At 34.2% G+C, this 23,992-nt stretch overlaps 1 protein-coding gene and 1 pseudogene across 4 annotated transcripts; one reads left to right on the top strand and one right to left on the bottom strand.

The window, feature by feature from the left end:
* Positions 1-1,320: 1,320 nt before the first annotated feature.
* On the top strand, positions 1,321-12,758 carry LOC104782609 (ferredoxin-dependent glutamate synthase 2, chloroplastic). 4 transcript variants are annotated; one of them, XM_087511076.1, is made up of 34 exons: positions 1,393-2,089; positions 2,306-2,618; positions 2,786-2,901; positions 2,967-3,228; positions 3,313-3,444; positions 3,767-3,865; positions 3,945-4,015; positions 4,342-4,438; positions 4,873-4,965; positions 5,062-5,207; positions 5,461-5,620; positions 5,759-5,869; positions 5,965-6,180; positions 6,654-6,811; positions 7,093-7,222; positions 7,397-7,455; positions 7,533-7,638; positions 8,209-8,305; positions 8,591-8,706; positions 8,790-8,987; positions 9,081-9,191; positions 9,358-9,597; positions 9,673-9,771; positions 10,101-10,196; positions 10,329-10,526; positions 10,615-10,689; positions 10,766-10,891; positions 10,986-11,084; positions 11,342-11,484; positions 11,573-11,666; positions 11,745-11,983; positions 12,089-12,167; positions 12,252-12,335; positions 12,411-12,758. In XM_087511076.1, the coding sequence occupies exons 3-34, from the start codon at positions 2,870-2,872 to the stop codon at positions 12,588-12,590; spliced, it is 4,146 nt and encodes a 1,381-aa protein (XP_087367202.1). In that variant the 5' UTR covers positions 1,393-2,089; positions 2,306-2,618; positions 2,786-2,869; the 3' UTR covers positions 12,591-12,758. The 4 variants fall into 4 exon arrangements, with proteins under 4 accessions (XP_010505887.2, XP_087367202.1, XP_010505889.2 ...); XM_010507587.2 differs by having other exon boundaries at positions 1,496-2,089; positions 3,945-4,254; XM_010507585.3 differs by having other exon boundaries at positions 1,321-2,089; positions 2,786-3,228.
* An 8,221-nt stretch (positions 12,759-20,979) lies between these two features.
* Positions 20,980-21,617, bottom strand: LOC109132721 (protein ORGAN SIZE RELATED 1 pseudogene; annotated as a pseudogene).
* Between the last annotated feature and the right edge of the window lie 2,375 nt (positions 21,618-23,992).

A 23,992-nucleotide genomic window follows, 5' to 3' on the forward strand; every position in this document is an offset into this window, starting at 1 on the left:
TTGAGATACAATTTGGTTTTAGTTGATAAAATATACTTATTTTACAGATACATTTACACTAAAGTAAATCCGTCAACCACACTAAAAGAAAAAAAGTTGAAGTGGGTGGTGATATATAAAGTATCTTTGATGTGATATGATTATTCTAAAATGGTAATCAAGTATCTTTGATGCACCAACCAAAAGATTCGTTCAAAAACAGAAAAGATTCTGGCAAAAGAAATTATAACTCTTTTCTCCTAAAAATTAAAAGTTTCTTGGTCTAGTAATGAGATGCTGAACAAGACATGAAAGCACAAAAACTTTATAAAAGATAACACAAATATTTGGGTAAATGTAAGTTACGTATGTGATGATGATATCTTTTGTATTCTTCAATAAAGAAATAAGAGTAAAAAGATTCCAATAATTGTTCCCAAGTTCTAACTATTGCTGTTGTTGTCGTTTTCTGTCAAGAGAACTTATGAGAATGAGAGAATCAATCATCTCTTGTTTTCTTCTGCCCCATTTGTCGCCATAGCATTAAACTATATACAGTAAAACCTCTATAAATTAATAATGTTGGGACCAAGACATTTTATTAATTTATAGTGATATTAATTTATCTATAAATTAATAATTATTATTATATAGTGTAAATTAATAATTATTAATTTATAGATATATTTTAATAATTTGAATATTTAAAATTATGAATTGAAACAATTTTAGCAAAATGTAATTTTACTTTTGGTTTTTGTAAATTTTATGGTATTGGAATTGAATTTGTAATATATAGAAAACATTATTAACAATAAATTACAAATACAATAGACAAATTCACTTATACACATGACATACATAAATTCAAATTTATGAATAATAATATCAATTGTTGTATTTTAATAGTCAATCAAAATATCAAAATGTAAATGATGAATATCTAGAAATTGAAAATTTCCAAAAATTAGCTAGTTTTTGGCATGTTACAGAATATTGTATATCATTATAGTTTGAAAATTCAACATAACAATTGTTTTATAGATATGAGTTTTAGGAGAAACATATATTATATATATGTAAATTTACATGATTATTAATTTATGATATTATTGGGACTATATTTTACACGGAGATTTCAAAAAAATTATTATTTTATTATCTTATCAAATTTTGTTATTTTTTACACTGACCCGACTTGGGACTAGCAAAATTTATTAATTTATACTGTTTATTAATTTATAGAGTATTAATTTATAGAGGTTTTAGTGTAGTATACAATTACATTAACGACTGTTTAAACGCTTAAATAATTTAGGTTAACAAATACTATGTGATTACGTATTGTTTGAATTAAACCAAGCACTTGCCATTAATTATTCATTTAATGATCGTTCTGGTATCTGTAAAGGCACACACACATGCGTCAGTCGTCACCAAAACGCACCGCTAAATCTTTTAAAGACGCGATCGCGTTTGAAAGCTAATAAAAACAAGAGAGGAGATCAAAAAATCCATCACCTTTTACAATAACAACAACCAAAACAGCGACGGCGATTCGAGTCCCCAGCGTAGTGGTCGTGCTCTCTCTCATTGATCACTCTTAGAGCTCTCGTGCCGTGTGATCTGAAACGACAACCACCGTTTTGGATTTTTCTCTGCGATTCCGGTGTTCCGTACACTTCACCGCAGGGGATAAATCTTTGCTTCCGTTTTGACTTTTTTTTTTTGAAAAAAAAAAGCGGCAACAGTCGCACGGAGAAAGTAGTGAGTTCGAAAGCCGATCGGCTCTCGGCGTTTGTTTTCGTCTTCTTAGGAGCTTTAATCCATGGCGCTACAGTCTCCCGGCACCGCCGGAGCTTCGTCTTCTCTTTCCCGGCTTCTCTCCTCCGCGAAATTAAGTTCTACTAAGGCTCTCTTCTCTGTTGACTTCGTCGGATCCTACTGTGTTTCCAAAGGGAGTAAACGGCGTAACGAACTCTCCGGGTTTCGCGGCTACAGTCCACTGCTGAAGTCCTCCCTGAGGTCTCCGTTGTCGGTTAAAGCGATCCTTAATTCTGACCAGCCCGCTGGTGTTGCATCGGCTTCGTTTTCTGATCTGAAACCTAAGGTAATCGTGGTTCTTTACGATCCTTGTTAAGCTGGAAGATAGATAAAGCTTGCATATTCATCTGCTGTTGATCTAGGTTTTTTGGTTTTGACTTTTTGGGTATACGAAGTTTTTGTTCGAGTCTTGAACTTAGACACTTGAAATAGAGGTTTAGTTATGGACGTTTGATATGAATTTTTGCTGGGTTTTAATTTTGTTTTAATTGCATCGTCGCAGGTGGCCTACTTGGAAGATATAATTTCAGAAAGGGGAGCATGTGGTGTTGGGTTTATCGCGAACTTGGAGAATAAGGCTACACATAGTATTGTAAATGATGCTCTTATAGCACTTGGTTGTATGGAACACAGGGGAGGGTGTGGTTCTGATAATACTTCGGGTGATGGTTCTGGTTTGATGACTTCTATTCCCTGGGATCTGTTTAACGAATGGGCTGTAAAGCAAGGAATGGCTTCTTTCGATAAGATGCATACGGGTGTTGGAATGCTGTTCCTACCGAGAGATGAAAACATTAGGAAAGAAGCCAAGAAAGGTGAACATATAATAGTTGTATGCGTATTGGTTGTGAAATTGCAGCTCTGGTATCCACTCCAAGCGGTGTTTTTTTTTTTCTATGTTTAACATGTAATATCGTTGACCAAAAAAAAAAAAACATGTAATATCTTCCTTTGCTAAATCATGTTTGACATTTCTCTCCAGTGATTACAAGTATTTTTGAGAAAGAGGGCCTGGAAGTGCTTGCATGGAGAGCTGTTCCTGTAGAACCGTCCATTGTCGGTCATAATGCGAAACAGACAATGCCAAACACCGAACAGGTCTTTGTTAGAATTGTCAAAGACGATAAAGTAGACGACGTTGAACGAGAACTTTACCTTTGCAGGAAGCTGATTGAAAGAGCAGTTGCTTCTGAAAGTTGGGCCTCTGAGCTCTACTTTAGCTCCTTGTCCAATCAGACCATTGTTTACAAGGGAATGCTTCGGTCAGAAGTTCTTGGGTTATTTTACCCCGACCTTCAAAATGATCTATATAAATCTGCTTTTGCCATCTATCATCGAAGATTTAGCACAAATACCAGTCCCAGATGGCATCTTGCTCAACCCATGAGGTTTCTTGGACACAATGGGGAGATCAATACCATACAGGTTATGTCTCTCTTCTGGTCAATTGCTTTGTTGGATCTAAGACTAAGCTAGCTCCTCGTCACTGAAACCGAACAAGTTTTGCAGGGGAACCTAAACTGGATGACATCACGAGAAGCATCTCTAAGATCACCTGTCTGGCATGGACGTGAAAATGATATCCGTCCAATTAGCAATCCAAAGGCTTCGGACTCCGCTAACCTTGACAGTGCAGCAGAGGTATGAGTCATCTAACCTCCAAACTTCTGTTTGACTCTTGTGATTCTCTTTGTAATATCCCCTTCTGGAGGAAAGAAGAAGAGGCGTCGAAAGTGTTGTTTGCGTTTGGGACTAAGCAATATTCTGCATACCTATAACTTGTCTAACTGTTGACCAAAATATAATGTTCTCTGATATTTAACGAGCATTTCATGAAAATAGGAACTCATCTTGCAAGTACATACATTTATGCACTCTTCAGAATAACCACAAGGCCTAGGTTATAGACTCTTTTTTTTATTGCTGCAAGATTCAATGTATTGATGATATTGAAATTGTGCAGCTATTGATAAGAAGTGGCCGGACTCCAGAGGAATCTCTTATGATTCTTGTCCCGGAGGCGTATAAAAATCACCCGACTTTAATGATTAAATACCCTGAGGTATTGATTTGTGTTTGCTCTTTTGGTCTTTATGGATAGTTGCAACTGCAATTGCTTCTTATCTGCTTTTCAACTGCAGGCTGTAGACTTTTATGATTATTACAAGGGCCAGATGGAGCCCTGGGATGGACCTGCTTTGGTATTGTTCAGGTAAGTTGCCTGGAAGTTTCTTGCCCTTGGAAATTTAGTCATGTATGCAAGATTTAAGCTCTTTGCTGCCCTTATTCCTCAACAGTTTTCTTAACTAAGAATAATGTGTACTTACAACTGTTCTAGAAGGCTTGTAAGTATTGATCACTCAGATCTTTCCTACTCTTTTATTGGTTGTATCCACAATTGTGGACTACTGGAGAGCAAATGACCCTGAAGTTAATTTGTCGCTCAAAGTGGTAGCTAGTCTAGCTAGAAAGTCTGTCGCATTTCTTTCTTCTGCTTTCACATTCCAAAACTTAATCATCTTGACTTGTTTGGTGCAGTGATGGAAAGACTGTTGGAGCTTGCCTTGACCGTAATGGACTTCGACCTGCTAGATATTGGCGAACAAGTGATAATGTTGTTTATGTAGCCTCTGAGGTGCGTTTTGTCTTTTACTCTATGTACGTGCTCTTTATCATCTAAGCATGGTGGTAATGATTGCCAGCAGATCATTTGGCTTATGCTTGAAAGTTGAATCTTAAAGCTTTGGTCCTGACAGGTCAGAAAACCAATTTGTTTAATCACTTTGGAAGTTTTTTCGTTTTTCTTTTTTGGAATAGTTATTCCAACTGATTTTTGAGATACGATAACCAGTATAAGATAGTTTCTTAGTGATCATTTAGATTGACATCTAGGAGTGTTTACAATCTCCTCTAGGAAACCAAAAATTTTCGTTGTAGACAGATTTCTATGAAACCGAGTTTATACTTTGCAAAGCAAATAGATGATCGGTTTGGATAAACAGGGGCTCTGTTACCAATTTTTTATATATCTCGGCTGCAGAAGAGTTGCTAAGTGATGCCTTTATACAGGTCGGAGTTCTTCCAATGGATGAATCAAAAATCACCATGAAGGGTCGTCTTGGACCTGGCATGATGATATCTGTTGACTTAGAGAGTGGACAGGTTGGTGCACCAGATCACCGTTTATTGTTCTCATTATTTGTTAACACTCATGCTTTTTTATTTATTTTGTATCTCATTATTAATATTTGAGTTCAGGTATATGAAAACACAGAAGTAAAGAAGCGGGTTGCATCTTATAACCCATATGGAAAGTGGGTTAGTGAAAACTTGCGAAACCTGAGGCCTTCTAATTTTCTTTCGTCAGCAATCATGGAGACTGACGAGACCTTAAGACACCAACAGTAAGCCTTTCTGTTTTGTCTGTTCTATGCTCCCATCATCTGCTGTGGTTATTTATCTAAAATCAGAGCACAAATCTTTTCTTAACTCTTATTCTTCTTGTATACTTGACATACATCTGTTGTGAAGTTGATTTTTTTTCGAAGTACAAAATTCATCAGTGGTTTTCACCAGCAGAATTCAATGGTTTTGAATAATGACGAATTAGACACTAATTTTGGCTATTCATGATATATCTTGACTATGAGGAACTAGGGCGTTTGGCTACTCGAGTGAAGATGTTCAAATGGTAATTGAGTCGATGGCTGCACAAGGAAAAGAACCTACGTTTTGCATGGGGGATGATACTCCAGTGGCAGTATTGTCTCAAAAGCCGCATATGCTTTATGATTATTTCAAGCAGCGGTTTGCTCAGGTTTGTACGTTTCATAAGAGGGCATTTGAACTGCTTTATTCGTCTGATCTTGGTTAACTGAATGCATGATTTGTCTTGGTAGATTATTGAACTGTCCTTGAAATGCTCTTAGTGGTTCTTCACATGGTCTACTTGCAGGTTACAAATCCAGCTATTGATCCTCTTCGAGAAGGATTGGTCATGTCACTTGAAGTTAATATTGGAAAGCGTGGTAATATATTGGAGGTTGGGCCTCAGAATGTTTCACAGGTCAGAATGCCTAAATTTTGGATTTTGTATTGGCTTAGATATATTTGGCTTTTGCAAGATTTCATATTTGTCAAGACTTGTGATTTTATGAGCAGGTCGTTTTGTCTGGTCCTGTACTAAACGAACGGGAGCTTGAGGGTTTGCTCAGCGATCCACAATTAAAATCTCAAGTCTTGCCCACATTTTTTGACATTCATAGAGGAATTGAAGGATCTTTAAAGAAGGGTCTTCTAAAACTCTGTGAAGCTGCAGATGAAGCGGTTCGCAATGGTTCCCAAGTGCTTGTTCTCTCAGACAGATCTAATAATCCGGTACATGAAATTTGCGTTCAATAGTGATTTTAGATGTATGATATGTAAATGTATGATTATCAGCTCTTACAGTGCCCTCCTTTTACATTTAAGTTTTGGTCTACTAACAGCTATGCTCTAGGCTATGATTCCGAACTAGCAGCATTTTTATCTTTGTTCATGCCAAAATTGGAACTGTTGAGGGAAAGAAAGTTATAATGTGAACTTACTAATTCCATATTTCTGGTTGCATTGATGATTTTTTTTAGTGAACTGCTATTGTTGGCATCCTTAGAACGGTGTTCTGTTATGTATTCTCGCTGTTAGTCTTTGTATGCTTCACTGCTATCCAGTTTCCTTCAGTTATTACAATTTTCGTTAAACTGAAGCTCATTATCAGGGTCATACTTGGGTGCTATTTTCTTTTCTAGCTATCTTTACATATTTGTAACTTCACTGTCCATTCCTAAATCAGCAGCCTATCCCTTTTTCAGGAACCAACTCGACCTGCAATTCCAATGCTGTTGGCTGTGGGTGCTGTTCACCAACATCTGATTCAAAATGGTCTTCGGATGTCAGCTTCGATAATTGCAGATACAGCTCAGTGCTTTAGTACGCATCACTTTGCCTGTTTGATTGGATATGGAGCAAGGTTTCTACTTTTCTTTTTCATTGAATTTTTTACCTTATTAGGCTCTTTCTTAACGCACAAAAGCAAGTCACGTGGAGTTCTTACATTGTTTATTCTCTCTTTCAGTCCTTTATGCTAAATGCTAGCACTATCTACAATAGACTCATGTTTATTCTTACGTAGCTTATGATACGCTCGTATTCTTGATTTTAAGTTGAGTGATGATTTGAGAGTGCTTTCCTCAACTGTTAGATAACACATCTATTAAAATGATACGGAATTATGTCTATAACCATTTTCAGTGCTATATGCCCGTACCTAGCACTGGAGACATGTAGACAGTGGCGTCTGAGCAACAAGACCGTGAACATGATGAGAAACGGAAAAATGCCTACTGTAACTATGGAACAGGCTCAAAAGAATTATCGTAAGGTCAGAAAACTTCTAACCATTGACAGAAAAAGAAATTCGAGTGGTGATAAGCCGTTCTTGCATGCCTATATTGTTTGCAAAATTGATTGTAATCTTCCCCTGTTGTAATATCGCAACCGTCTTTATAAGTATTGGAAGAAAGGTATCCTAAGATTCTTTAAATTGCTATCACAGGCTGTTAACACTGGTCTTCTCAAGGTTCTCTCTAAGATGGGCATCTCGTTATTCTCTAGGTTCAGTTTCTGAACCATCTATTTTGTTTTTGACCTTATCACTGTATCTGTTTAACACATGAGCTCTTTCTTTTCAGTTATTGTGGAGCACAAATATTTGAGATTTATGGATTGGGGAATGAGGTTGTTGAATTCTCGTTCCGTGGTAGTGCATCTCAAATTGGTGGATTAACTTTGGATGAGGTCAGCATACCCTAAACCTTTTTATACTAAGATATTTGATGAGTTGCCTGGTTTGAGTACATAAATGTTACTGGAGTATTATTTTACGATATCAACTTAATACCTCTTAGATGTTAAGGTTCTGGACCTCAGTTTAGATGCTATTTTCATCTATAACACTAAACAGAAATACTAATATATGCACACATTTTTTGGCTTCTGTAATAGGCTTATATGCTTAGTATTGTTGTTCTTTTCCTCTCTTGATGTTGCTTTAGTTTTAAATAAGCGACTAGTTTTAACAGATCAATAGCTCAACTGTTGCTGAGAAATATAATTATCAGAGCTAGAGTGGAGTTACATATAGTTCAATGGGAAACTCTGAAGGCAGGAACTGTACTCTTCTCCCTAAATTGTTAGTGAATACTTATGAAGTATTGAGTTTATACATGTTGAAGGTTCTTATAAAGACTGAGATCTCGTCTACTGTTGAATGCTTCTCATATATAAATTTTCGCCCAATTTAAATTTGTTTTTATTACAAAGAGATGCCATTGGCATCTAGTTCCTAATTTCTCCTATATTTTGCAGCTGGCTAGGGAGACGTTAACTTTCTGGGTGAGGGCATTTTCTGAGGATACAGCCAAACGGCTAGAGAACTTTGGTTTCATTCAATTTAGGCCTGGAGGTACTTTTCTGGACTGAAAATGTTTTAGTTATGAGCTTGCATGTCTGTGCACAAATGCATACCCTCCTGTCACAAAGACATATCCTGCTGCCTTTGTATATATGTACAACTATGTCAAGTTAGATAGAGCTTTTCAAGTGTATATAAATTACATAATAAGGTTGCATAAGCACAGACGCACCTTTCTATTTATCTGTTCCTTAAGTGGATTGTATTGCTACTGTTCGTTATCCCATGAAGCTTTCTAGTATTATCTTTGATTTGGTATGTTTTGTTATTTGAAAGGCGAATATCACGGAAACAACCCAGAAATGTCTAAATTACTTCATAAAGCTGTCCGCGAAAAGAGTGAGACAGCCTATGCAGTCTATCAGCAACATTTATCCAACCGTCCTATTACGGTGAGTGCAATAATCTCATCTTCATATCTGATCGTCTGTTCTTTGGAACAAGTGAATATTATTTCTATACATTCTTGCTGTAGGTTTTCCGCGATCTTCTTGAGTTCAAAAGTGACCGTAAGCCTATCCCGGTTGGGAAGGTTGAGCCTGCTTCCTGTATTGTGGAACGGTTTTGTACAGGTGGCATGTCTCTTGGAGCAATCTCAAGAGAAACTCATGAGACAATTGCTATTGCAATGAACAGATTAGGCGGAAAATCCAATTCAGGGGAAGGAGGCGAGGTAATACTCATTTTCTAGTTCAGATTTTGTTCAACTTCAGAAAGCATAATTTACCTCCATAGTCGCTAAAAAATCATCGTCTGATCTTTCTAGGATCCGATCCGCTGGAAGCCGCTTACAGATGTTGTTGATGGGTATTCTTCAACACTGCCGCATCTTAAAGGTCTTCGAAATGGGGATACAGCAACAAGTGCTATTAAGCAGGTAGCGGAAGTCAACTAGACTAGTGGACATTTCATATTAACATGTGTACAGTCTGCTCACTCTGAGGAAGTTACTTGGAACTCTTTTGTTTCCTCCATGGACATTTTTAATGTATACTCTGTCTAATGTTTCCCAAACATCAAAATGACCTTTTGTATTCTCATAGGTTGCTTCAGGACGTTTTGGTGTCACCCCGACGTTTTTGGTTAATGCGGATCAGTTGGAAATCAAAGTTGCTCAAGGAGCGAAGCCTGGTGAAGGTGGCCAACTTCCTGGGAAAAAAGTTAGCGCATATATTGCTAGACTCAGAAATTCTAAACCAGGAGTTCCGCTTATTTCCCCACCCCCACATCATGATATTTACTCCATAGAGGATCTGGCGCAGTTGATCTTTGATCTCCATCAGGTATTTTTCTTTGACTACAAGTATCTTACCAACTTTTCGAGTCAGGGCTCCCTCTGAACAAATTTTAATAATCAGGTCAACCCCAAGGCAAAAGTGTCAGTCAAGCTTGTATCAGAAGCTGGAATAGGAACAGTTGCCTCAGGAGTAGCGAAGGCTAATGCTGATATCATACAGGTATGCACTTCAGATTTTGTGAGAAATCTGATATTAGAGAATTGTATATATTAGTCTTCTGATTATGCAATTCTTTAATCAACATCTTAGCTAATAAGACATGCAATTCTGCCATCAATTTGCTTTTAGTATGCACTCTCTGGGGCAATTCTATGACAGGATATATAATCAGTATAAACTTGGCTTCAGGGACCACTTCCATGTCTCTTCTAGTTTATCTATTAACGATCCTTATTCCATTTTTCAAAAAAATTGTACATGTTCATTTGTGTGTCTTTGAGTTACAGAAACATAGTTATAGAATTATGGATTTGCTTCTTTGTTTACAGATATCAGGGTATGATGGCGGAACTGGAGCCAGCCCTATAAGTTCCATAAAGCATGCTGGTGGCCCGTGGGAACTTGGACTAGCTGAAACCCAGAAGGTATATATACCTTCATAATGAGAATTTGTTATTTTCATTTTGGTTGACCATGTTTATCAACTTCATTCTTTCTGTGTAGTCTCTTATTAACTCCTTGATGTCTATTAATGGCTAAGATTCAATCTTTTGCAGACTCTTATTGGAAATGGACTTAGGGAAAGAGTCATTATCAGGGTTGATGGTGGGTTCAAGAGTGGTGTTGATGTGTTGATAGCTGCAGCTATGGGCGCTGATGAGTATGGATTTGGTACTCTGGCCATGATTGCCACAGGGTGTATTATGGCTCGTATTTGCCACACTAATAACTGCCCCGTTGGTGTTGCCAGTCAGGTAATGTGGACTCTCTTTTTAGTTGTTAATATATATTTTTCCAATTGATAACCATTTTCTGCTAAGATTTTTCTAAATTCGGTTACAGAGAGAGGAACTGCGTGCACGTTTCCCTGGTCTTCCCGGTGATCTTGTCAATTTCTTCTTGTATATTGCAGAGGAGGTAATCTTCGAGAAATTTTCACTTATATATAATTTTCATTGGTTTTAGCACTTAATATTTCATCTAATTTTCGTAGGTGAGGGGGATACTAGCTCAGTTGGGGTATGAAAAATTGGATGATATAATTGGGCGGACAGATTTGCTAAAGCATAGGGATATCTCTCTCGTAAAAACTCATCTTGACCTCAGTTATCTCCTATCTGTAAGTCAAGAACTGTATTTATTGTTTTTATTGTGCATACACCTACCTGCAACCTGTATTGGTGTAAATCTTATTTCTTCTTCAAAATTTTCAGTCTGCTGGGCTGCCAAAACGAAGCAGTACTTCCATTAGGAAGCAGGAGGTTCACTCAAATGGTCCTGTTCTTGATGATACTCTACTTCAGGATCCAGAGGTAAGCATAGTTTCTTACTTGTTGACTCTTGAACTAGACGTTATATTAGTTTCTTACTTGTTGACTCTTGAACTAAACATATTGATTATGTAGCTTATGCACAAATCTCAAAACAACCTTGTTTAGTTGTTTATGACTGCTTTTACTTTAGTAGAGCCTAGACTTTCAAAGAAAGAGGTTTTACTGTATGTATGGTAGAGTAAACTCTTCTACATATGCAAGAATACTCTAATACTTACTTTTTGGTTGCTTCCCAGATAATGGATGCAATTGAGAATGAAAAAACAGTTGACAAAACCATGAGTATATGCAATGTGGACCGTGCTGTTTGCGGTCGGATTGCTGGGGTGATTGCGAAGAAATACGGAGACACAGGTTTTGCTGGACAACTGAACCTAACGTAAGAAAAATACCATCCAAATTATGAATAGATATTTAATGAGATATGCATGTTTTAAACTTTCACAATCCACTATGTACCCCTATAGGTTCACTGGAAGTGCTGGCCAATCTTTTGCATGTTTCCTAACTCCTGGAATGAATATACGTCTTGTGGGTGAAGCCAACGACTATGTGGGAAAGGTGTCTCTCAAATTCAATGTTTTCTTTCGACAATATTTTGGATTAATGGTCTCCTAATATACCCTTTTACCTCACAAGGGAATGGCCGGAGGTGAAGTTGTGATATTGCCAGTTGAATCGACTGGTTTTCGTCCTGAAGACGCAACTATTGTAGGAAACACTTGTCTGTATGGTGCAACTGGTGGTTTCTTATTTGTCAGAGGCAAAGCAGGAGAGAGATTTGCGGTTAGAAACTCTCTAGCTCAAGCTGTAGTTGAAGGCACTGGAGATCATTGCTGTGAATATATGACTGGTGGTTGTGTCGTTGTACTTGGGAAGTAAGTAACACCTCATTTTCTCAGCCTTGAGCCGGAAACCAGAACCTAGAATTTAGTAATGTCTTAAACGCCATAGGTCATAATCGTTTCTCTCTGAAACTGCAGAGTTGGTAGAAACGTAGCCGCCGGGATGACAGGTGGACTAGCATATATCCTTGACGAGGACAATACACTCCTCCCTAAGGTTTAACATTACAAAGTCTGCTAATAGATCTCGAAAATATTTTCTCTAAAGTTTGTGAAACATTAAAATAATCGCAATGAACAGGTGAACAAGGAAATAGTGAAGATCCAAAGAGTGACTTCACCAGTGGGACAAACACAGCTTAAGAGCCTGATCCAAGCTCATGCGGTAACTAACTAATTATCTCTCTTTCTTGTCTATTCACGGATACAAATCATCTCATGAATCGCTCTATTATGATAGGAGAAAACGGGAAGCAGCAAAGGAGCAATGATTGTAGAGGAATGGGACAAGTATCTAGGAATGTTCTGGCAACTTGTACCGCCGAGTGAAGAAGACACACCTGAGGCTAACTCCGACAACATCCTGAAAACAAGCACCGGAGATGAAGAACAGGTTTCAAACACATATGCAGAGAAGTAAACAATTTGATCGTTGGTATCTTTTTCATCTTGAGACTCTTGAGATGTTGCATGAGCTGAATATTCTGACATGTATTTGTACTAGAAGAAAATATAATTCTTGTGTATGCAAAGATATCCATTTTGAAAGTCAGAAAATAACAAAAACTCGTAAAGTCTTGATGGACCATGTATTGCACAACAAATCTTAGTATTGACTAAAGATGAGAATACTCGAGACATGGAGCCAAGAACATGACCAAAATTATATATATACTTTCAGTTCTATTTTTTTTTTCTTGTATTTCTTTCTAGTTTAACTTTAACAAATTTAATTCACATTTTAATTGTTTAGTATACATATAACTTAACTAAAAATGTTAGTAAAACTACTAAATTAGTAACATCAAACAATATTATCTCTTTTGTAGTTCATTTGTTATTTTTAGAGTTTGAATTTATTTGATATGGTTAGATAAGTGAATTTAAATGTAATACATATATTTATAGTTTATTGTGAATTTAAGTTTGTAAATGTGTCTTTTTAATTATTAAATTATACATATCATATAATATAAGTAATTAAGTATAATTATAAACCAATAAAAGCAACACTTTCAAAAATTTGGGTTTATTTTTTATTTCAAAATATAAAATATGTTAAATGAAAGATATACTTTGATGCTGTCAAATTAGTATATATAATTTATGTGACATTTTTATAATAGAAATTTATTATTATTAATTATATGTGTTTGTGCCTCGTATAAAATAGTCTTCTGCATCCGCGACTGGTTGGTATCTTGTTCATCTTTTGTACAGTCGAAGTCCTGGTGGAGATAAGTCTCTCAGTTTGTGAGTTAATTTACGTGACAAGTTCTCCATTTGATTTTGACATGGATTTGGTCTGGATTCGCTTTCTTTTAGTTTGCTCGGTCGTTAATAATAAAACGAAGTCCAGCATGTATGTATTCTTTGTATGCCATGGAATGGTGGGAATATAGTAGTCTGACGATACCCGATTATTAAGAGGGGTTTCGATATTTCTTTACTGTGCTTTAGGATACTCAATTTGGTTTTTCATGGTAAGATGTTATTTAAGTAATCAATATAGAAAAATATAGTGGTCAAACTAAAATTAAATCTAATTGTAGATACGATGAGTTTAGAATAAAAGTTGGTTCAGCTTAGATTATTTTGGTTTTTGTTAAATTCAATATAGATAATTTGAACAGAATTAATCTTTCGTTTTTGTTTTTAGTTTTTACTGATAACTTATTTTGATTAGTCCGAATAAGTTTGATGTTCTCTGGTCAAATTATTGGTAGTCTGTCCACATCGGTAAATATATAAGAAACAAAACATGTAAGACCATACGACTCTTGAGATATATGCATAACCTGAAAATACAATTCTTGTGTATTCAAAGATTTGTATTGTGAAAGAATCTTTTGATTTTCTAACAAAAGAAGAAAAAAGAAAAAGGAAAAAGTCTGTTGAGATTTTCTAGTAATGCATGTACGTTGAACGTTTAATAAAAGTTTAAAAGACACAGTTTGTTTAAAACCGATGTTTGTCCCCAAATGAATGACTGGGTCACGAGAAAGGTACGTGTGTGTTCGTTGACAATATACTCCATTAAGTTTTTTAATGTTTATATTTCTCTCTGTTGTGTCTCATGAGTCATGACAGAGATATAGCTGACACGTGTGAACGTCCGTGTCTTAGCGTCAGTATTATTTTCGTGTCCCATGAAATTTTCCAATCTATTGAATATAGAAAGTTCTTAAAACACCAAAAATAAATCGAAAGTTCTTTTAAGCACCAAAAACCGAAATTGACACGTTCATTGCATACTCACCGAAAGCCATAGAGTAAGAAGATGTCAGCATTTACTAATTTTACAACAACAAAAAATGGCAAGAGAGCGTAAGTTCAGTGCATTTGTGATAGAAATCGTTACGTCTTCTCTTATCTTCCTCTCCTTAACCAACAGTACTATACATTGTATCTTTCTATAAATTATGTGCTATCTCTGCCGTTTATTTTGACTGTTTGTTTTCGTTACGAATGAAAAACTCAGTATTTCGAGATAAAAATGTCAAGAAAATAACAAGTATTTAGCTGTTGTTCAGTCGGTATTCAGCAGTTAATGATGCTTACAAAGTTTATTAGTACTAGATTTAAATCAAACTTTTAAAATCATCTTTTTCACGATTGAGTATTGACGCTCATTTCGTTGGCCCACCTATAACCATCCCAAATTTAAAGCGTCCTTACCTACAAATTATATATCTCTAATACGGAAATAAGTCAAATAATTAACGACCATGGAAAAAGAAAAGAACTGATTTGTAGTTTTTTGTACGTAGATGGAGAAAGAAGGAAAGCAAAAAACTAACTAATTGTCAAAAAAAAAAGAAAAAAAAAAAAAAAAAAAAAAACACTATGAGAAAGTGAAAAACCTTTTCTATATAATAAATCGGAAATAACCATATATAATCTTATATATTACGTTATTATAAGAAAGTTTTCGATGGAGTAAAACGAAAACCAACCTATGTAATCAATTACAGTATGTGAGAACAAAAAAAATTAGCAAGTGAATCGGGAAGCATATACAGTATTGTCAATTACAATATATACGTACGTAAAAGTATAGCATGTATGTATTTGGCCAAATTTTCTAGTAGTATTTATTTCGTGAAGCATTTAATAATCTTTTCCCTATATGTATTTTTATTTAATTGTAACGCTGAAATAAGTAAATAAAACGGTTTCAAGTTTCCTAACGAGCGTCCCCTCCGTCAAATCCTAAGCGATTCAAGAACGTGAGTGCTGATTCCATAACTAATGAGTGGCGTTACATTACTAGTAAATTTTTAAAAATAAAGGAAAAAATAATCGAATATCATTCATATTGCATATCAGCATATGTAAAATTCCATAACGCAAAATTTCAGTGTATAATGCAGAAACACGAATCTGTGATCATTGAGTGCTACAAAATATTATATACGGACTGACGATAAATCTCGTTCTTGCATCGATAGAAAATGGTTTGATTAATTAGAAAATTAGAGATACACTACAAATTTTACAATGACTCTTATCAGAAGATCCCATTTGAATCCCCCAAAGAAGAAAATGAAAAGAAAAATTAAATAAAAAAATAAACAAGGAAAAGATCTAATTTTGAATCAAATGGTCCGGATACTGCATGGATTTAACAGTTATCGTCAAATGAAACAAAAACCCAAAACCCATCAAACGACGACGCATTCACATATGTGCGTTGTGTCATCTGGATCGAATAGCACATTATATTGTCTCGCACTATCATCACATATTCACATTACATGACTATATATGAGTAGTGTCAAAAGAAGAAGAAGAAGAAGAGAGAAGATGAGATTGATGAGGTGGATAACAAATGGCTAAGTAAATAAGCATTAGCATCAGCACCACCGGAATTCCCATCAAAATCATCGGAGGGGGCGGAAGAGGTGGCAGAACGGCCGGAAGAACCGCTAATAGCAACATCACCACACCGATCATAAACATTCCTAGCTATGCTCCTTTTGTATATAAATCTTCTCTTTTCTTTCTATGTTCCTGCACACATATGTGTGTGTGTGTATATAATGTCGTATAGGTTTTCAATAACTTTTTTTTTTGTGTAAGAGAGAAAGACGTTACGGCTTACAAGTGAAGCTCATGCACTGAGCAAAACTATTTGCTTATTCGCCCAATGACAAATACCCTTCTTTTTATTTTTATTTAACATATTTATTTACAAATATTATTAATAAATTAATAGTAATACATATTTCATCTCTCTCTACTTTAGTATAAAAATAGTCTCTCCATTTGAAATAAATGTCAATTTATTTTTTCACACATTGTAAGGAAACAAAAAAAAATCCCTTCAATCAATTTCTATTGTTAATAAAAATTTATAAAGTGAAAATTGGAATTACGATAAAGTAAACACATTTTAAGGAAATGGAATCTAAAGTTATATTGACAGCGCAGGATAGTAAGGCCATCTTTAACGGGACAACTGATCTTAAAGTAATTATAATAATATTATAATTAGATAATAATATTATAATGAGGTAAGAGAGAAAAATATATATATAAATCAAGATCACTGTTCAAGACCAGATCTTACTCAAGACCGTTTCTCCGCTTGTTTCTCTATTGTTTGAGTTTTTTTTATTTTTCTATACTCAAGATCAGTGTAAAAAATGCCCCAATAAAGATGGCCTAATACTTGTCATAAATGACTAAAGTAGAGGTTGTTGGAAAAACAAAACCAAGAATCTAAAATATGGAGGGACGTTTGACAAAGGTAGGCTAGCTACGTATTAACGTGGCGGCTTTAATTAGTTTCCATTAATGTGCATTTAGATGACTGAAACCGTAAGGAGGGGTTGGTGAATTTATAGGAGAGAGTGTGTTTGATACTCTGAATCTGAAAATCAAGTCGTTTTAAGTGTATTTATTTCATCTTATTCCACCATATACATTTAACCCAATTTATTGCGATTGTCCATTTTAGGTCTTTCTCAACGGCTAATCACAAAATATGTTTTATTTATTATTTTTTTTTCCTTTTCCTTCAATTATAAAAGTTTGTTTGTATATAGTGTCAGTGTTGAGGGTTGTTTCTTAGGCAAGTCGGGATCTTAACATCGTTGCTTGTCTATATTACATTTTGTTTTCCATAGTTTCTCTCATAGGTTCTTCTTTTATACCAACGTACCCCATCAAATATTGACTCGAGCTCTTCTCTTTTCTTTTGTAGAGATGTGACAATATATTTTCTATGTTCCATAGTATAAGATGTTTTTGTAAAAAATTATTTGTTTCATTTAAAAAAAAAAAAATCAAAATTTAATACAGATTTTTAATATTGTTTGGTCAATTAAGACCTTTCTAAGTTTTAAAAAATGATTACCGAAAATCATGATACTAAGTATAGAATAGGGTAAAATGAAGGTTAGTTTCATTCGGGTATTGATGCATGCATAGAAATATCTCGCTTTCTTTCAATATCCGAATCAAACCAATCTTGATTTAAATTAATATCAAAGAGAAAACCATCAATAGATATTTTCATATTGATCATCCATATTTTTTATACTTCACTATTTTGTTAAAAATTATAGTTGTTAGTTTAGCATTCCCTCAGTTTGAACATTTAATTTAATTTTATATATATAATACAACTTTCTATACAAATTATAAATGTATTTGACACTTTAAAATCTTTTTAATAATAGGATGAAATTAAAAATTATTTTGTAAAAAGAAACTAAACCAAAACATCGTCTATTTTGAAACAGGGAGTAATGTTCAAATTATAATCATATGTAACCCATAAGAGTTCCAAACATTTGAATTTGTAAAACAAGTACATTCCGTGTCTAGGGATTATATGATGAGTCACGTAATCATCACTTAACGTCGTTATTCACACACAATTTATCCGAACCTTTTGTATTCTTCCCTTTTCTCGAAATGTATCCCTAAGGTTACGATTGAGTCACTAAAGCCCTTAATCTCGTGACCAAACAAAAAATTAATAATAATAATAATAATAATAAAGAGCAGAATTTCAAGACGTATGCTATCAAACTCACTTGTATGTATAGGTGCAGTGGATCTAATTTGTGTGGACAAATTAAATGCCTTCTCGTATGCTTTTTGTTTTGTCGATAGATAGAGACCCTTCGATAAAGCGATGACAAAGATTATTTAATTATTTTTGTTCCTTTTTTCTTACTTGAATATGGTCAAATCTCCTTTCTGTTTTGTGTATTGTCTCAAAACTCGCCTACACTATTCCCCCGGATAAATGATCTCATATCATATGGATGATGATTACAAAGTTGAAGAGCTAAATTTTGAGTGGTTATAACAACATCAATAAAATGTAGTCACCATTTCGTGATTAAATTTAATTTGAAAATGTTTCTTTTAAATCCACTTGTTGGAAAGTTGGAACGTAGTGTGTGAATAGATGCATGCATGATATTTGTGAAGTCAATTCTTCTTTCTTTTTGAATTTTACATAGTTCTTCTATGAGTTATATCATTAGACCGACGATAATGCGCATCCCCAAACTATTTTTCATGATATAACATAAGATAATGCTCACATATTGGTTAGTCGTTACACAATCATGAGTTACAACTCTTTTACCTGCCAGCCGTCGTGCCTACGTACAAGTCAAATTCAAATTTATAACTTCTCTTCATTTGCAAAAAGCAATATTGGCACAGCGATAAGAATGATTAAACACTTGTATATATATGCTGTGATACAATTCACCCAGTGTCGCTATATAGGTTTAGAGTCTAGACCAAATAGTCGATACTATGCACTGCAGTACGTATGTAGACAATTATTATTGGGTGTATAATTGAAAAATGGAATAAATTGATTGATAAGAACACTGCACTGATACACGAAGAAGAAGCATGCTTCTTGTTTTTTCTGGTACATCAACTTTAACAGTCGACGTTCACTGTACGCATGACCAAAGTAAGAGTAGCAATCTTACGTTTTGAAGAAATTATGGGAAAAAGGAAACGAAGGGGAATCAAACTTAAGAAATAAGACAGATCTAAAAAAAAAAAAAAAAAAAAAAAAAATCAGAATTCACTTTTGACCTTATTAAAAGAATCTAATTGTGTGTCGATCGATGGCTTATGACGACCAGATGGCGCATCCACTTAGTCTGTCTCTCGGACATCAAAGGACGATTCCCTATTTTCCAATGTGTAATAAGTAATAACATAGGTGTGGTCCACACCATACCCAATGAAAAATCTAGTTGTACAAACAAACATACATTCATATTAAATAAACAAGTGATCAATGTACTGTAATATGATAAACAGTGTACTTATTACAAATTGTGGCGTTACTGACTTGCAGTTATCAAGTAATTTGCGTCACATTATTAAATATTTCACATTTTCCATTTTATAAGATGTTTCAGCTAAAGATACATATAATAAAATATTTCACATTTTTATAAAAAACAATTTATTTTTAGTATAAAATCAACCAATTATATAAACATATATATATATATATATATCAATATAAATGATCAAAAAATGTTTAGTATATTTAAATTTGTATAGAAAACTTTTTCAAAAAAATATAAAAATAAAGAAAAATTCCTAGACATCTTATAAATAAAACAGGACAGAAAATACTATATTATCAAGTCAATCATTTTCAATATTTTCGCTCGATTTGTTTATATATTTTTAGTAGTTTATACATCCCAGCTTGACCATTTTTGGTTTAATTTAGTTTCTACGTTGTTTTTTCTTTAAGTAATGCATGTATGATGTTTTTCTTTTTTTTTTTTTTTTTTTTTTTTGCTAACTCAGGGGTAATCCTAAGCCTACATAGGCCCAGACTAATCCCCTGGGAAAAGGGCAACCCATGGGTAGGCCCTCTTCCAGGTATTCAAATGGGTCGAAAGCAAGGATCCATACACATGTGGGTGTCCGAGAATTCGTGAGAAAGTTCCTTCCAGCAGGGTTCGAACTCTGATTGTGTTTGCAACCAGAGCCCGTCCTTACCATTAAGCCACGAAGACCGGGACAATGCATGTATGATGTTTTGGAAAACATTTACATAATTTTTGAACGTGGCAATCAATTTAAATATAAACATAAGTGATAGAGTCTTGAGATCTCCTTTTGTCGAGAAGCCATTTTGACCAAAGAGTCTGCCTCTGCCACTTCATTACATTGGCGGGGAACCGGTTTGAAATCAATACATGCAAAGCTTTTCGCCCAACGACATATGTCCTCAATCAAATTATTCGTGACGGTGTATTCTTTCTTTGCGTTTGGATTAAGTCGGTGAGCTCCTAGCGCAGTCTCCTTCCTTTTTTTTACCAGGATTAGAACTTGCCACGCCAAACCGATTGTATCGCATGATAGGAAGATTTATACCTTCCGCAGAAATCGATGCAACCTTGATAACTTAGCGCTTCTAGATAGTTGTATATAGGTTTAAAAGTATATCGTCATCGTATATAACTTCCAAGATTAGATGAAGATTTTTTTTTTTTGTTTTTTTGCTTTATTTGCTAAACAGTTTGGATCCGAAATAAACCCAAATTTGGTTCAATTCAGTAACATCCGATTACAAACTCTTATTAGTTATTTATTACTTGGTAAAATGATGTCAGTATATAATTTCTCGAAAAAGAGTTCGGATTGCAAAAAAATGGAAATAAAGAGAAAGTGAAAAAAAAAAAAGAAGGAAATAGAGATAAGTAAGTACTCATACGTACTTTGTCCAAAGAAAAAGAAAAAATAAAATAAAACTCATACGTACATACAGTATATGTATATAACAAGAAAGCTTCGACTTGATTTTAAAATATTCTTCTTTAATTCATAATGTGACACTGATTAAAAAAAAGAAAAGAATTCTTCTACAAAATAAGAAAAGAAAAAGAAAATTAATTGCTCAAAGAAAGTGATTAAACACTAAATTTACACGAAGTCCTTAAAAATAAAACTCGGAGATCTATCGCATGATCTTACTTGCACGAAACGAAAAGCCCTTAATACACATACACATATCAACACACTTATAGGTATTTGGTGTAATGCATATATGTATGTACATACGGTGCGCAAGTCGCGGACGTCAGGGGTCGAGTGAATCCACGGTAAGGCTGGGCTCATTAGAAGGAGAAAAAGCCAAGAAAACAAGGAGCACCATGAGAAGGAGAGGAAGGAGTAGGAGTGTCGCCGGAGGCGGTGGAAGCGGCGGAAGGAACGGCGGAAGAATCAGAAGAAAGAGAGAGAGAAAGAGAAGAACTGCGACGGATCTTGCTGTGATCAAAGAACTTCCGGTCAAACCCATTGGTTTGGGTGTGACATCAAATCTCAGCCGTTGATCATGAACCCTCATTTTCCATTAGTTTACCAACTAATTTTTTTTTTTATAGAAATGTCTTAGATCCTTCTCTACCTTTTGTGTCTGGCTCTAGTTATATATAGTGGCAATTGGGAAAGTTGAAATGTCTATCTCTCTCTATATATGTAGACATGTATGTATATCTTAGATATTTTGACACCCCAACAAGATTTCAAAATTTTCATAGCTAAATGATGTAAATACAAAATTTAATGACAATCCAAAATATGTATATTTTCAACACTTTTCCTGATTGATTTTTTTTTACTACAACAGTATATTTTTATTTTGTGAAATGTGTATTTATTGGTTTAGGTATTTATGATTATGTTGACAAAAAATATAATATTTTTTAATGTTTTTGATTAGTGGTAATAGTAGTATTACTTTTTTACTTTTGTGGATGATTGTATGTACACCCTATTATTGACCCTGTCCAAAGTAAGAAAAAGACCCCAAGTTACAATAAAATAAAGAAATAATAAAACCCACTTGAGAAAAGTTAGACTAATTAATAAAGGGATTGGGAGTTAGATTTTTGGATTAGAAGGAAGGATATATAAATGCATGTCAAGAAATGTGCAAAAAAGGGTAATTCCAAAGTGCCGGTTTCAGGCAACAGCTGTGATTTATGTCTATATGTCTTGATTCAAATAATCAGCTAATTTCACACTCCTGCCTTGTTTTTACTCTCTTTCTTGTTTGGTTGCTTCAACCATAATTGTTACTCCTTCTGTCTGTAATGAGTCATTACTGTTTTAGCCTCTCTTTTTTCTTCTTCTTTTCATATTTTACCATCCTCATTAGTTTTAAATAAATAAGTAAGTTTTAACTTTTTAGAATCTACAATGTAATCCATTATGTGAATTTAGAAGCTGATAAAAATCTATTGCTTTCGTGAGACTCCATTGTAACAAGTAAATTGTAAAATGTTCAAGTTTAATCTATAGGTACATGATTATGATTAGGTCATGTGCATTGGTTAATCTCTCATCAAGTTTCTCATTAACCAAAATATTATTAAAATAAAAAATAATAATTTTTTATTATAAAAGTTTTTCAAAACAAAAAAGAAAGTTTCTCGAATAAGAACCGTTCTCAATGAGAAACTCTCATAATAATAAAATATTATATCATATTTTATTGTTTCTTTTTTAAGTGAGAAATTTTTATGAGAAATACCCAATGCAGATTCTCTTAGTTGTTATACCGAAACTTCTGGAAGAATAAAAGCTTAAGAAATATTTTACTGCAAGCAACGAGGAAAAAAGGTAGATGCATGAACATCCCAAAGCTATTTAGATGTTTATAGGTATGTTGACGGAGACCGGAGGCTGATGTACTTTTCTGTACATTGTTTTTGGAGTACCCAAGGAAGGAGGTCCTTTTGTCTAAATTCTTCTTCTTGAGAAAATCACAAACTTACAAAAAATAAAACAGTAATATTTAAAATCAAAATAACAACTAAAAATTCATACGGGCTATTAACTAAAATAATTGAATTATGTTGGAAAATAGAAGAAATTCTCATTAATTAGGCAGCAGAAACTTTGTTCCAAAAAAAAAAGGTAGCAGGAACAATTGATTCGAAAGATAATGAACAGAAAACAAATAAATAAGGGGAATAAAAGCTATATACTCAATTTAATTAACTACAAATTTTTAATATAATTTTACAACTAGCCAATTTTAATTCCCTGCAAAAAAATTATGTATCGCACTACGAACAACAAAGTTGATGGTTTTAAATTTTAATGGTTTTAAATCTTTGGTGTAACAATATAAAATGATAATATTAATGAAAATAAATAGAGCATTTGCCGAATTTAATGAGATAGTAAAGCAAGTTGGTGGTGCCAGCAAAAATAAATAAATAAACAAGAAATTTTAATTTTCATTCATCATACAATTTTTGAATTTGGGGGATGCATTGCACCTAACAGCACTGGTTGATATGCTTTCCCGTGGATTTGGCATTTCTTTGGTATTATTATTTGACCATTTGGTTGTTTTTCAACATTTTTCTGTTTTAAGTAGTTTCCTTTTTCATTTGGTCTGCTCGTTCTCAACTTGGTAGGCTTTACAGCTCCGTTGATACAGTCGACCCAGAAAAGTAGTTATTATATTCCCTTTTACAATATTAGGTTACATTTTACAAAAGAAAAAAAAATAAGGGTAAGAATTAAGAGATACATTAGAAAGAAAAAAGATACGTGAGTAATCTGAAGCAAACTGGGCCAAAATTATTTATCCAATTAAGGCCCAAATTTGATCATTCACCTAATCTTATCCTTCCCAATCGTTACCAAAACTTTCGCCTCTGAATTTGGTTTCTCTATAAGTGAATTTGTATCATTTTTCTCTCCCTCGAAGGTTGTGAATATTATGGCTTCAACAAAGACTCGTCTGTTTCACTATATACGAAAGCTTATATTTTGCCAAAAATAAAACCCTCT

Source organism: Camelina sativa, chromosome 4, assembly GCF_030686135.1.
Source record: "Camelina sativa cultivar CO46 ecotype springtype chromosome 4, ASM3068613v1".
Classification (NCBI taxonomy): Eukaryota; Viridiplantae; Streptophyta; class Magnoliopsida; order Brassicales; family Brassicaceae; genus Camelina; species Camelina sativa.

Coding starts and splice junctions, on each gene's coding strand:
- LOC104782609 (XM_010507585.3), top strand. CDS start 1,808: ATGGCGCTACAGTCTCCCGGCACCGCCGGAGCTTCGTCTTCTCTTTCC. Junction 5,870..5,964: donor GGCCTCAGAATGTTTCACAG/GTCAGAATGCCT, acceptor TTTTATGAGCAG/GTCGTTTTGTCTGGTCCTGT. Junction 10,197..10,328: donor GACTAGCTGAAACCCAGAAG/GTATATATACCT, acceptor AATCTTTTGCAG/ACTCTTATTGGAAATGGACT.